Below are 12,877 nucleotides of genomic sequence, written 5' to 3'. Positions count from 1 at the left end.
CAGTTTTCTGCCATTGTTGGGACTTCTGCAGATCTACAGTACAAAGATAATTAATGTTCCCAAGGCAAGTCTCCACATACATACAAATTGCTTTCTGCTAAGTGTAGTAAGATTTTAGCATATTCTAAACCTCTGTACCCCGAAAACCCTGGAAATTTTTACGGTTGAAGAAAGCGTCCCATGCCTCAGTGGTTTATAACTGAGCATCTGAATTAATCAACTAATTTGGTTGAGTATTATTCTTTCAGGAGGTTGGGGACTGGAGTGTAAAATCCCAGTGGCTATATTTAAAGCAAAGGCCACACACGTAGAAATCTAATGAATTGTTAATTGAGAGAAGTTGGAATGTAGGGATGAATGTACCTTTTACTATCTAAACTCTTAAAAAGGCTTCAGATTTTATGAAAAACCAAATTAGAATGGACAAGGGTCCTGTTGTGAAAGCTTTTGGAAACTGATTTCCAGTCCTGAAAATTAAATTCCTTTTTTATGTTGTCCTGGTGCTTGAAGGTGAACTTTTTAGGATGAATGCCGGTTAATAAATTGTGCCGTTAATGTGGTACTGTTGTCACTGCCTCCTTTTAACGGGCTTGCTGATGAGATCGTTTTCCTCTTCCTTAGGAAATACACCAGCCAGAATATAAAGTGTGTTTTAATATTATCCTGTTAATATTTTGGGAGTCCGTAACCAGCTGACTGTTCTTTTTATTGCTTTCCTTTTTTTTTTTTCACAGGCAGAGATTGTCAAGAGGCTGAATGCTATCTGTGCACAAGTCATTCCTTTCCTGTCCCAAGAGGTAAGGCAGTTGGTTTCAGGCAGTGGGCTAGAAGTTGCCATCTTAGTGGTTTTGCAGACAAGGGATCATGGACCCTGGCCTTGTCAGCCTTTTTGGTGTTTGTATCTCACATTTCTTAGATGCAGTATTCTCATTACAACTTCTATACCTTATTAACGTTCAGTGGAATGTAATTTAAATGCGTTTATAGAATGAAACGTTTTCTCTTGTGCTTCACAAAATTCCGTTGTGAAAATATTTTGCTGTCATTGTACGATGGCTTTTTTTTTCATCCCTCCCTTCCCTGCCCCAGCCGGCTTCATTAACATTCGAATTCCCTGGGTGAGAGTGTACGATGACTTTTTGAATTATGACTGTTTGTCATAATGGCATCTAGTAGGATAGATTGAAACATTGTCAGGGAGGCAAGAGTTTGTTGTACGCTTTTGTCACTGAGCATTAAAAGTTGAGAAGGAATATCACGTAGAAAAGTTGTACATAGTAATGAAACTCTGGGTTAGCTGCTTTTAAAAAATACTACTTCTTACTACCCGATTAAGTCTTTATATTGTCTGTGCATTTGGGAAAAGACGTGCAAGATGGACTCACTTCTCTGGGTACCCCTTTTCTTAAAATTTGGCTTTGGTAACTGGCCTTTGTGTAGTGCCAAGGCCCCGGGAGTAGTTCCTAGCTTTCTTTTGCTTACCACCAGTGGATGTGCACGCCGTTATCAAACGCGCACTCTAGAATGAGGACATGGGTTTCTAGTGCATGATGGCTTCCTCGTGACTTGTTTTCCTGCTTGTTTCTGGTAGTTGCAAAGTTTAGGCGAGAGTGCCGGAAAGAGTTTATTTTTGGTTCCGTATCACTGAGTCCTTCATGCACTCAGACCATGAGAAGGAGAAGCTACCAATGGAGGATTTGCATGTCTTGTAGCCGCAGTGCTTTACATTGTGGGCCCAGAAGGCACTGAGGCACTTTCATTCTTCCAGTTGTCCTTGCAGTGTGTTGTGTCATTGCTTTCTGGGAGAGCCGTTCATCTGCCTGCCGACCAGCAGGCATGTACTGATCTGATATCAGCCTGGAGGCAGTGTTTGAACATGCATGTGTGTTATAGATACATGGATTCTCATGGGACTTCTTATTTGGTCACAACTGGGTTAGGCTTCAGTAACCGTGGGTACCCCTCATCAGGTATATATCCCATGGGAGGTCTCATATTACAACCATGGACCCTATTTATAACATTCAGCTGCCTTCTGGATCACAAACAACAAAGCCGTATAGTGTCCTTTATCCACCTTTAGCAGTGACCACAAAACCACCACCAATCCTAGCCTCATTTTGCTATTTCTACTCGGGATTTGCTAGTGACTAGATTAGATGGGGAAACCCTGGTGGCGTAGTGGTTAAGAGCTACGGCTGCTAACCAGAAGATCAGCAGTTCGGATCCACCAGGTGCTCCTTGTAAACCAACCCTATGGGGCAGTTCTATTCTGTACTGTAGAGTTGCCATGAGTCGGAATTGACTTAGTGGGTTTGGTTTTTTTTTTTTAAGATTAGATGGAGTGATGAATGAGTCAAGGGGTGTATTTGCATTTCTTTAGGAAGCCTGGCTGCCCTTAGTCTGCTCCAGACTGGTGTGTATTTCTTTTTATTTTAAGCAGTTCTGCTCTGTGGAGATAGAATGTGTAACCCACAGAGCTGCACTGACGTGTTATACCCTAAGGTGGCAGGGAAAAGTTTGAATTATCCATGGGGTGGTATACTAGACTTCAGGCCCAGGCCCCTATGTATGATCACTGGTATGGCTTTATTCCCACAGCATTTCTGCAGGATCTGTGGGGTTATGTTCAAAAGTAGAAGGAGGTCTTAGAAGTGTTGGTGGAGCTGACTTGCCAATAGGTTGTTTTCCCTCAGGAGTTGGGTTGTTTGTGTGAGCAGGCCCGGTAGGACAAGAAGGTGCAAGGTGGTGGTACTGAGCAATACTGGACTGGAATTAAATGCTAAGGGAGCTGTGCCCTGTACCAGAAGGCCATGGGGAGATCCAGGAAACCCCTTTGCTTCTGCTTTAGGCTGGGAGGATAGACGTCATAATCTCACCACTTTGGTTTTCTTCCCCCGCCCAATACTTTGGCATTTCTTGGTTAAAATCCTTGATTCGTGTACGATGACTTATGTCGTGGTTTTCCAATTAATTCTGTGGCTATCTTTTAATGTGTGGGCCACAGACTTGTTTGTTCCAGCCAAATCAGGGCCTGCCTGAGGTTTTATGTCTGAACATCGCCCATCTTGTTTTCTCTTGTGGACTTTCCATGAGCATCAGACTCCTCGCTTCTGCCCTGAGGCCAGATGGACCGTAATCTGGAGGGAGGGGAGGAGGCAGGTTATTAGAGGAAGATGAATTCTATTTCCTGTCTCTTCTGAGGCATGGAAAATCACTCTTGCATGGCTGTGGGCGTCACTCGGTGCCAGGGCTGAAGGTCTGAATCTGATCTTTAACACCGGCTCTCTGTGTGGCAGCCTCCCTGCCAAAACGGCAGCTGTGCTGTTAGAATGTATTTTAAAATGTTTTTATGTAAAAATTAAATGATCGTATTTAGAAAAAAGAAAAACATTCCCTGAAGACTAGTGTGTAAGCTACAGGATAGTAACCAGAGGGATTTTTGAGCATCTGAAGTCAGGTTTTTTTGGAGTTTGACTGGAATAAGAGGTAAATTTACCTACATCTCAGTGAAGTCTATTTTTTAATCTAACCCCCATGTCCTGCTCAGCATATCTGCTTAATATTGCTTGTGTGATTTGCCACATTTTCTAAAATTAAGGGAAAAAAATTATTATATAGTAAACTTAAAACATAAGACTTTCTTTAGAAATAAATTGTATAAAAAATTGTATAGTTATAGGTTAAAAGTACCTAATGTATGTCTGTGTTGTAAGGATCACAGAAAAAGTATTTTTCTCTTAAGTTTTATTAAAATTATAATTAAAAAATCATGGCCAATATGTATTTTAATTAATGATGTGTTATCATGCTCACATGTGGACACTTCCAAAGTCTTGGGCATTAGACAGCACACTTGCCAGCTCTTGTCATTAAAGTGAGTAAGCATCACTTAGAGTTCCTAGACTTCCCTTGGAATTCCTAATACTTTGTCAGAATTTAGGGAAACTTTTTGGGGCATTACCAGTCTTCATCTTTTCTTTTCTCCCACTTTCTTCTACCTTTTTAGGAATGGATAAGACTGATTTATATTCTATACCCCTTCCCCCCCAAATTTCTTCAAAAGACAAATCTCCAGATAGTAAGTGGGAAGCTTTTCTCTATCCTGCCTTGGGTCTCGTTTGCAGGGGAAGAACTATAAATAAAAACTCCTCCTTGGCAGTTCCCTGTGGAAGAGATGCCAGGATGATGACATAGTCAGATCTGGGTGGAGTCCTGACTTGCCTGTTACAGATTCTGTGGCTTACCTTAACTGAGTTAAGCCGGGTGACCTTTAACAAGTGATTTGCTGCTCTAAGCCTCAGTTTCCTCATCGGTAGGATGAGGTTAATAATAGCATGGAATGCATATGATTGCCATGAGAATGACATGTGCAGCTTAGCACGTCGTAAGCACCTCCTGATGTTGACCAGCAGTAGTACTAACTGTTCCAGCAGCAGCAGTGAACCTCTGTGTTTCCTTTCGGGAGGTTTTAGACCGGCCCCCCCCACCAACTCACTCCTGCTTTTTTTTTTTCTTTTTAAGAGTTTATTTTGTTGTTGTTGTTGAGAACATACACAGCAAACTATATACCAGTTCAGCAGTTTCTACATGTACTATTCAGTGGCAATGATTACATTATTCAAGTCATGTTACCATTCTTACCTTTCTTCCCTGAATTGTTTTTCCCCCATTAGCATAAATTCACTGCCCCCTCAAGTTCTTAACTGATCTTTCGAGTTGCTGTTGTCAAATTGATCCCATATAGATAGTTCTTTAAAGAGCATAATAGTCAAGGCAGTTTTTTTTTTACTAGTTGCTGTTGTTAGGTGTTGTCGAGTGGGTTCTGACTGAGAGCGACCTTATGTACGCTGCCTGTCCTGTGCCATCCTCACAATTGTTGCTACTGTGTCATTTCATCTTGTTGAGGATCTTTCTCTTTGACTGACCCTCTACCAAGCATGATGTCCTTCTCCAGGGACTGGTCCCTTCTGATAACATGTCCAAAATATGTGATAGGACTCCTTGCCATCCTCGCTTCTAAGGAACATTCTAGCTGTACTTCTTCCAAGACAGATTTGTTCCTTCTTCTGGCAGTCCGTAATATATTCAGTATTCTTCACCAGCACCATATTCCAAAGGCATCAGTTCTTCGGTCTTCCTTATTCATTGTCCAACTTTCACATGCATTTGAGGTGATTGAAAATACCATGGCTTGGATCAGGTGCACCTTAGTCTTCAAAGTGACATCTTTGCTTTTTAACACTTGAAAGAGGTCTTTTGCAGCAGATTTGCCCAATGCAGTGCATCGTTTGATTTCTTGACTGCTGCTTCCATGGGCATTGATTGTGGATCCAAGTAAAATGAAATCCTTGACAACTTCAGTCTTTTCTCCATTTATCGTTGATGTTGTTAAATGGTCCAGTTGTGAGGACTTTTGTTTTCTTTATGTTGAAGTGTAAATCATACTGAAGTCTGTAGTCTTTGATCTTCATCAGTAAGTGCTTCAAATCCTCTTCGCTTTCAGCAAGCAAGGTTGTATCATCTGCATATCACAAGTTGTTAATGACTTATCCTCCAGTTGTAATGCTATGTTCTTCTTCATATGGTTCAGCTTCTTGAATAATTTACTCAGCATATAGACTGAATAAGTATGGTGAAAGGATGCAACCCGGACACACACTTTTCCTGTCTTTAAACCATGCAGTATCCTCTTGTCGTGTTCAAACAACTGCCTCTTGATCTATATACAGGTTCCTCGTGAGCACAATTAAGTGTTTTAGAATTCCATTCTTTGCAATGTTGTCCATAGTTTGGTATGATCCATATAGTCAAATGCCTTTATATAGTCAATAAAATACAGGTAAACATCTTTCTGGTATTCTTTGCTTTCAGCCAAGATCCATCTTACATCAGCAGTGATATCCCTTGTTCCACATCCTCTTCTGAATCGGCTTCAACTGCTGGCAGTTCCCTGTTATTGAACTGCTGCCACCACCTTTGAATTTTCTTAAGCAAAATTTTACTTGCAGGTGATATTAATGATATTGTTTGATAATTTCTGCATTCTGTTGGATCACCTTTCTTTGGAGTGAGCAAAAATAATTGATCTTGTACAGTTGGTTGGCCAGGTAGCCGTCTTCCAAATTTCTTGGCGTAGACAAGTGGTTACCTCCAGTGCTGCATCTCAATTGGTATTCCATCAATTCTTGGAGCCTTGTTTTTCACCAGTGCCTTCAGTGCAGTTTGGACTTCTTCAGAACCATCAGTTCTTGATCATATGCCACCTCCTGAAATGACTGAATGTCAGCCAATTCTTTTTGGTATTCTTTCTATCTTCTTTTGATGCTTCCTGTATCGTTCAATATTTTAACCTATAGAATCCTTCAAACTTGCAACTCAAGGCTTGAATTTTTTCTTCAGTTCTTTCAGCTTGAGAAATGCTGGGTGTGTTCTTCCCTTTTGGTTTTCTAACTCCAGGTCTTTGCACGTTTCATTATAATACTTTGTCTTCTCGAGCCGCCCCTTGAAATATTCTGTTCAGCTCTTTTACTTCATCGTTTCCTCCATTTGCTTTAGCTACTCTTGTGTTCAAGAGCAAGTTTCAGAGTCTCTTGCTGACATCTGTTTTGGTCTTTTTTGTTGTTGTTGTTGTTCCTGTCTTTTTAATGACCTTTTGGTTTCATCATGTGTGATATCCTTGATATCATCCCACAACTCACCTGGTCTTCGGTCATTAGTGTTCAGCATGTCAAATCTGTTTTTGAGATAGATGGTCTCTAAATTCGGGGGGATATACTCAAGGTCGTGGTTTGGCTCTTGTGGACTTGTTTTAATTTTCTTCTACTTCAGCTTGAACTTGCAGATGAGCAGTTAATGGTCTCTTCCGCAGTTGACCCCTGGCCTAGTTCTGACTGATGTTATGAATTTCTCCGTTGTCTCCTTCCACAGATGTAGTTGATTTGATTCCTGTGTATTCCATCCAGCGAGGTCCACATGTATAGATGCCATTTATGTTGTTGAAAAAAGCTATTTCCAATGAATAAGTCGTTGGTCTTGCAAAATTCTGTCATATGATCCGGTGTTTTTTCTGTCAGGGCCATAATTTCCAAACACCGATCCTTCTTCATTTCCAACTTTCTCATTCTAACGACCAGTAATTATCAGTGCATCTTGATTGCTCATTTTACTAGTTAAGCTGTCTTTTGGTTTTAAGAAGACTTCAGGGAATCTTCTTGGTTTAAGGTTTAAGGATTATCTCAGGGCAATAGTTGTAGGGGTTCATCCAGTCTTCATGGCTCCAGGAAGTCTGGAGTCCATGAAATTTGAAATTCTATCCTGCGTTTTCCCTGTTTTGATCAGAATTTTTCTGTGGACTCTTTAATCAAAATGTTAAGTAATGATAGCCAGGCACCATCCAGTTCTTCTGGCCTTATGGCAAAGTAGGCAGTTGTTCATGGAGGTAATTAGCCACACATTCCATATCCTCCTTCTATTCCTGACTCACCTTCTTCCTCTGTTGTACGAGACCAGTTGTTGTGCCTTGGATGGCTGCTTGCAAGCTTTTAAGACCCCAGGCACTACGCCTCGAACTAGGAGGTAGAACAGAGGCACTAAACCTATTATTAGGCCAATTAACTGGGATGTCCCATGAAACCATGACCCTAAACCTCCAAACCAAGAAACCCTATCCCATGAAGTTTTTGGTTGTACATAATAAGCAGCCTCAGCAGCTGCTCTATTTTTTTTTTTTTTTGCTGTAAATATATCACACAACTTTTGCCAATTTAACTTTTTTCAAATATTATATATCTCATTTATATAAAAAGTCAAGAGAAAGGCAAATGTATAGAGAATAAAGTTTATTAGTGGTTGCCAGGGGCAGGAGGGAGAGGGAAAGGGGGGATAAAGGTGATGGAAATGGCACATTAAGGGTAGAGTTGCACAAATAATTAATGTAGTTGCGGTCAATAAGTTGTACACCACTCCTGCTTTTTAATCATTGCCTTTTGGGAGAAAGTTGGTTATCTTCCTCTCTGTTGTTCTTATGGGGGAAACAAAAGTAAATTACAACTGAACCCAGGGCTCTAACTAGCTTAAGAATTTCAGGGAGACAACAGGTAGCCCCAAGGTTGATTCTCTTCTAGTGCCATGAATTACTTTTCTAATTCAGCGAACACCTGCCTCTCCCCCACCAGCAACTAAAGATTCAAAAGGTGATAGATCTATGGGTGTTCAATCTGTAAAGCTCACCTCAGGAAGAGCAGTGGTTTTGGATAGAGTTTTAACATAAAGCCATCTAGAAAAATCAGCTTCTCAATTCAGGTGGTGGCTGGCTACTTTCAGGATAACTGGCTGCTTAGCTGAAGTTGGTTTTGTTTTTAAAAGTAGCTCATGTGTATGGACTCTTATTTTCACCAGAGATTTCAGAGTATAGCTTTGACCTTAGACCTTATGGGCCTTCAGCAAAAGTGAGGGATGCCAGTAAGTGCTGTTTCTCCTCTTGTGTCTCAGTAACAATGTCCCCCTTCCTCCCCCATTCCAGGAACATACCTGGATTGACAACTACGCATCAGTTGTTAACACCTTGGCAGGAAGATGCCGCCTTTCTGCTAATTTGGAATAAGACCAGCTCTGCCTCTTATTGTGTGTTCAGAAAGGTGATCTCTCTGAGCTGTAGCATTCCCATAGAATGGGGAGAATAACCCCATCTTTATAATGAGTGTTATACTTATTAAAATGTAAAGTGGTTGGCATAGAACACTTCATAAATGCCTGTTTCTTTTTTTTCTTTTCTTTTCCAATTGTACTTCCAGGGAAATGGATTCTATTCCAAATTATTTGGGTCCTAAGAAATTTGGAGAGGAGGGGATTTGCATGAAAACTGGGAAGGATTCAAGGTAGTATTTCAGAAGGAGCTGGCTGGCAAGTCTTCTTGTGAGTTAGCTCGGCCTTACAGCTTCAGGAACTTATGCACCAGTGGGCAGTCACCTCCACACAGATTATCTTTCAGAGCAAGGAAATATTTTTTTTGTAAAACCAGTGAATATTTGTCTTAACCTCCTGGGTTAAGCATTAAATAGTGGGCACTGAGCTGAGGGTCTGCTTTGAAGGACAGTTGTGGTTTTTGCACTTCTACTTCTCTGGACCACAAGGGTAATTAAAAAAAAAAAAAATCTGTTTTAATAGACTTAATTTTTTAGAGCAGTTTTAGGTTTACAGAAAAATTGTAAGAAAGTATAGAGCGTTCCTATAAACCCCCTTTTCCTCTGCCCACAATTTCTCCTATTTAACATCTTGCACTGATAATGGTGTATCTGTCATAACTGATGAACCAATATTGATTAATACATTATTATTAACTAAAATCCATAGTTTACATTAGTGTTCATTTTTTGTGTTGTACGGTCCTGTGAGTTTTGACAAATGCATAATGTCATATGTCTACCATTATAGTGTCGTACAGGATGGTGTCACTGCCCTAAAAGTGTCTTGTGCTTTACCTATTCATTTCCTGCCCCCCCCCCCCCAGCCTCTGGCTGCCAGTGATCTTTTTATTGTCTCTACAGCTTTGTCTTTTCTAGATTGTCCTATAGTTGGAGTCATACAGTACGTAGCTTTTTCAGACTGGCTTTTTTTTCACTTAGCAATATGCGTTTAAAGTTTCTCCATGTCATTCATGGCTTGATAGCTCATTTCTTTTTATTGCTGAAGAAATTCTCCATTGTATGGTTGTAGCAGAGTTTACTATTCACGTATTATTCACCAATTTTTGGCGGTTATGAATAAAGCTGTTGTCAATATTAATGTGCACATTTACAAGGATTGTTTTGAGACAGGGACCAGGGTCTTTTTCATGGTGACTGATGTGTTCCAAAGATCTTTGAGAACATCAGACAGTAGGTCAGTAGGTGAAAATTTGCTCTTACAGTTGAAAACCTTTTCCTGAGGTAAAGTTGTATTTTTCAGAAACTCGTTACACCAGTAACCAGGAGCAGAGATGATTTGAAGAGCCATGTTACATGAAAGACAGTCTGATAATGAGGTCACACATGCCCAGAACCAAACCCTAGCTCAGCTACTTGCTTCCTTTATAATGTTGAACAAAATACTTCACTTTCCTGGGCTTCAGTTTCCTCATCCGTATAGTGTGATGGGCTATCGACACTGTAGGGTTGTTTTATGAGGATTAGTGATAATGTGAAGAACCCAGCTAGATATTTGCCTGCTTATTTATTTATTTAATTGTACTTTAGATGAAGGCTTACGGAACCTACTAGTTTCTCATTAAACAGTTAGTACACATATTGTTTTATGACATTGTTTAACAACCCCATGACATGTCAGCACTCTCCCTTCTCAACCTCGGAATCCCTGTTACCAGCATTCCCGTCCCCTCCTGCCTTCTAGTCCTTGCCCCTGGGCTGGTGTGCCCCTGTAGTCTCATTTTGTTTTATGCGGCTATCTAATCTTTGGCGGAAGGGTGAACCTTGGGAGTGACTTCATTATTGAGCTAAAAAGGTGTCTGGGGGCCATACCCTCAGGGTTTCTCCAGTCTCTGTCAGGCCAGTAACTTTGGTCTTTTTTTGTGAGTTAGAATTTTGTTCTGTATTTTTCTCTGGGTTTGTCCGGGACCCTCTACTGTGACTGCTGTCGGAGCAGTCAGTGGTGGTAGCTGGGTACCCTCTCGTTGTACTGGACTCAGTCTGGTGGAGGTCATGGCAGATGTGGTCCATTAGTCCTTTGACTAATCTTTCCCTTGTATCCTTGGTTTTATTCATTCTTCCTTGCTCCCAAAGGGGTGAGACCAGTGGAATATCTTAGATGGCCGCTCACAGGCTTTTAAGACTCCAGACGCTACTCAACAAGGTAGAATGTAGAACATTGTCTTTATAGACTATGTTATGCCAGTTGAGCTAGATGTTCCCTGAGACCATGGTCCCCACAGCCCAGCAGTTCGGTCCCTCCAAGAGCTTGGATGTATCTGTGGAACTTCCGTGACCTTGCCTTGTACAGGTATTTGCCTGCTTAAATAGAATATGCCTTTCATTTTAAGGGTATAATGTGGAAAATGCCTAGATTTCGGACATCTTCAATGGCCAGCACTTAGTTACCTGCCCACAGCTAGCTGCATGAGAGACCTGGAAATGTAGTCTTATCTGATTGGCCATTATGCCCACCTAAAACTTACAGTACTGGAAGAGACGAGATATCGGGGGACAGCTAAAAATTGTTACGAAACATAGTGCATAACACAAAATAAAAATAATGGTTATTATTATTACTGTTATTATTTTCAGTGTAGATTTGAAGGGAAGCTGTATTAGACTAACAATGTGTCTTTATACTGTTAGTAAAGTATAATTACTAATCGTGTGTCTTGACAAACTCTAGCTCTGATTGTATAATCACGATTGATTTAATTTATCACAAAATATTAAAAAATGCATAGTTCTTGTCATAGAGTCTATTCCATACAATTCAAACGCCGGAGAAGAGTCACCCATCAGTATTGTTTATCATTCATTCATTTCACAGGGGATGAAAAGGAACCCATCCAAAGAGTTACGGAGCCTTTCTAGGTCTAGATGTACAGTTTGTATTTATTGCTTATATTAAAAAGAATACAAAGATTCTCTAGGACAGCTCTCAACTGAAGGGGAAGGTATAACTGATCACATGTTGGCCTGCCGTGTTTTGTAGTAGACTTGAAGGAAGATGCTACTTGAGGCTAGGAAAGTTGTTGTTAAGGAGACATCTCTTTTTCATGAGTGGAACATTTTGCAGCTTAAGTAAGTCCTTAAAGCGAACTTTCTTCCCTCATATATCTCAGACATACTCTACTGTGAATATGTTTTGTCCTTCAACTGGAGAAAATGGCACCAAGAATTTTGACTGTCCACTTTGCCCAAAATCATGGAAGTTATATTGTATAGGTCACTCTTGGTTTTGTGGAGTTTTAAGACCCCTCAGAAAAATTATCTCAGTAGATTTACTTGTGGCATCAAACTTGATCTATTTTAATAGCTTGGACCTCAGACCCTTTCCACACCATAGCCAGAAGTAACCTGAAATGTATATACCTTACTGAAGAGGGTGAGAGAAAAGTAAATGGTGGCTTATGACCAGTGGCATCCTTATTGAAACCATGGTCATTATTACCTTTGGAGAAGTGACATCATTCATCTTTAACCTTGTTTTTAGCTGATAATTACAACTTGTTCCCAGTCATTCAGTGCCAAGGAGAATGGATACCCGCCTCCCTTTCTGTAATTCCATAGCTAGGTTTTCTTGTTCTTCGAGTTATTTGGCCTGTGTTCATGCTGGAGGCCAAAGCGGGCTGCTTCAAGGCTGGTGGAGGAGTCCGTAGGCTGGTCCTCACAGTGACACTGGAGCCCACTGGGAGGCCTGGACTTAACAGGTGAACCGAGCTGGGTTTTTCTTTCTTGCATTAGTTATTTTAAGCAAATAACTTAATAAATGAAGTAGAGAGTTCAAATCATCCTTTTTACCACATTGAACAGTGGCTCTCTGATCATTCAAATTATTTTAGAGTATAAATGCAAAATTAGGAGTGAAATTTTTAAGCTTTCACTTTTACCCACACATTTAGCTGAAGAAAAAGGGAATATTCCAACTAGGATGTTTTGTGATGTAAATTTTTACTTAAAACTTGGGCTGTATTGACCTCATAGCCTTTCTAAAAAGTGGGACCAGGTAGTTAGTGGTTTTCTCGGGAATTCTGCAGATTAATTGAGCGTTCCACATTGCATTTAAATGGTGGAAAAGAATACCCAAGTACCTACTAGTGATAATACACGTTTATTTTAATTCTAATTTCAGTAAGCTAGTGTAGCCAAGTCATATCAAATGATACATGAATTTCGGTTTTGAACAA

At 40.4% G+C, this 12,877-nt stretch overlaps 1 protein-coding gene across 8 annotated transcripts in view; it reads left to right on the top strand.

Moving 5' to 3' along the window:
• LOC100656101 (transducin-like enhancer protein 4) overlaps positions 1 to 12,877 on the top strand; it is a 162,763-nt gene that overhangs the window by 41,560 nt on the left and 108,326 nt on the right. For all 8 annotated transcript variants that reach the window (XM_064291201.1, XM_064291200.1, XM_064291199.1 and 5 more), the window contains exon 5: positions 735 to 797. In XM_064291201.1, coding sequence (XP_064147271.1) covers positions 735 to 797 — 63 coding nt within the window. The remainder of the gene's footprint in view (positions 1 to 734; positions 798 to 12,877) is intronic.

Source organism: Loxodonta africana, chromosome 9, assembly GCF_030014295.1.
Source record: "Loxodonta africana isolate mLoxAfr1 chromosome 9, mLoxAfr1.hap2, whole genome shotgun sequence".
In the NCBI taxonomy this organism is placed as follows: domain Eukaryota; kingdom Metazoa; phylum Chordata; class Mammalia; order Proboscidea; family Elephantidae; genus Loxodonta; species Loxodonta africana.
The sequence above is the reverse complement of the archived record's forward strand: the minus strand, read 5'-3'. Positions and strand labels throughout refer to the sequence as shown.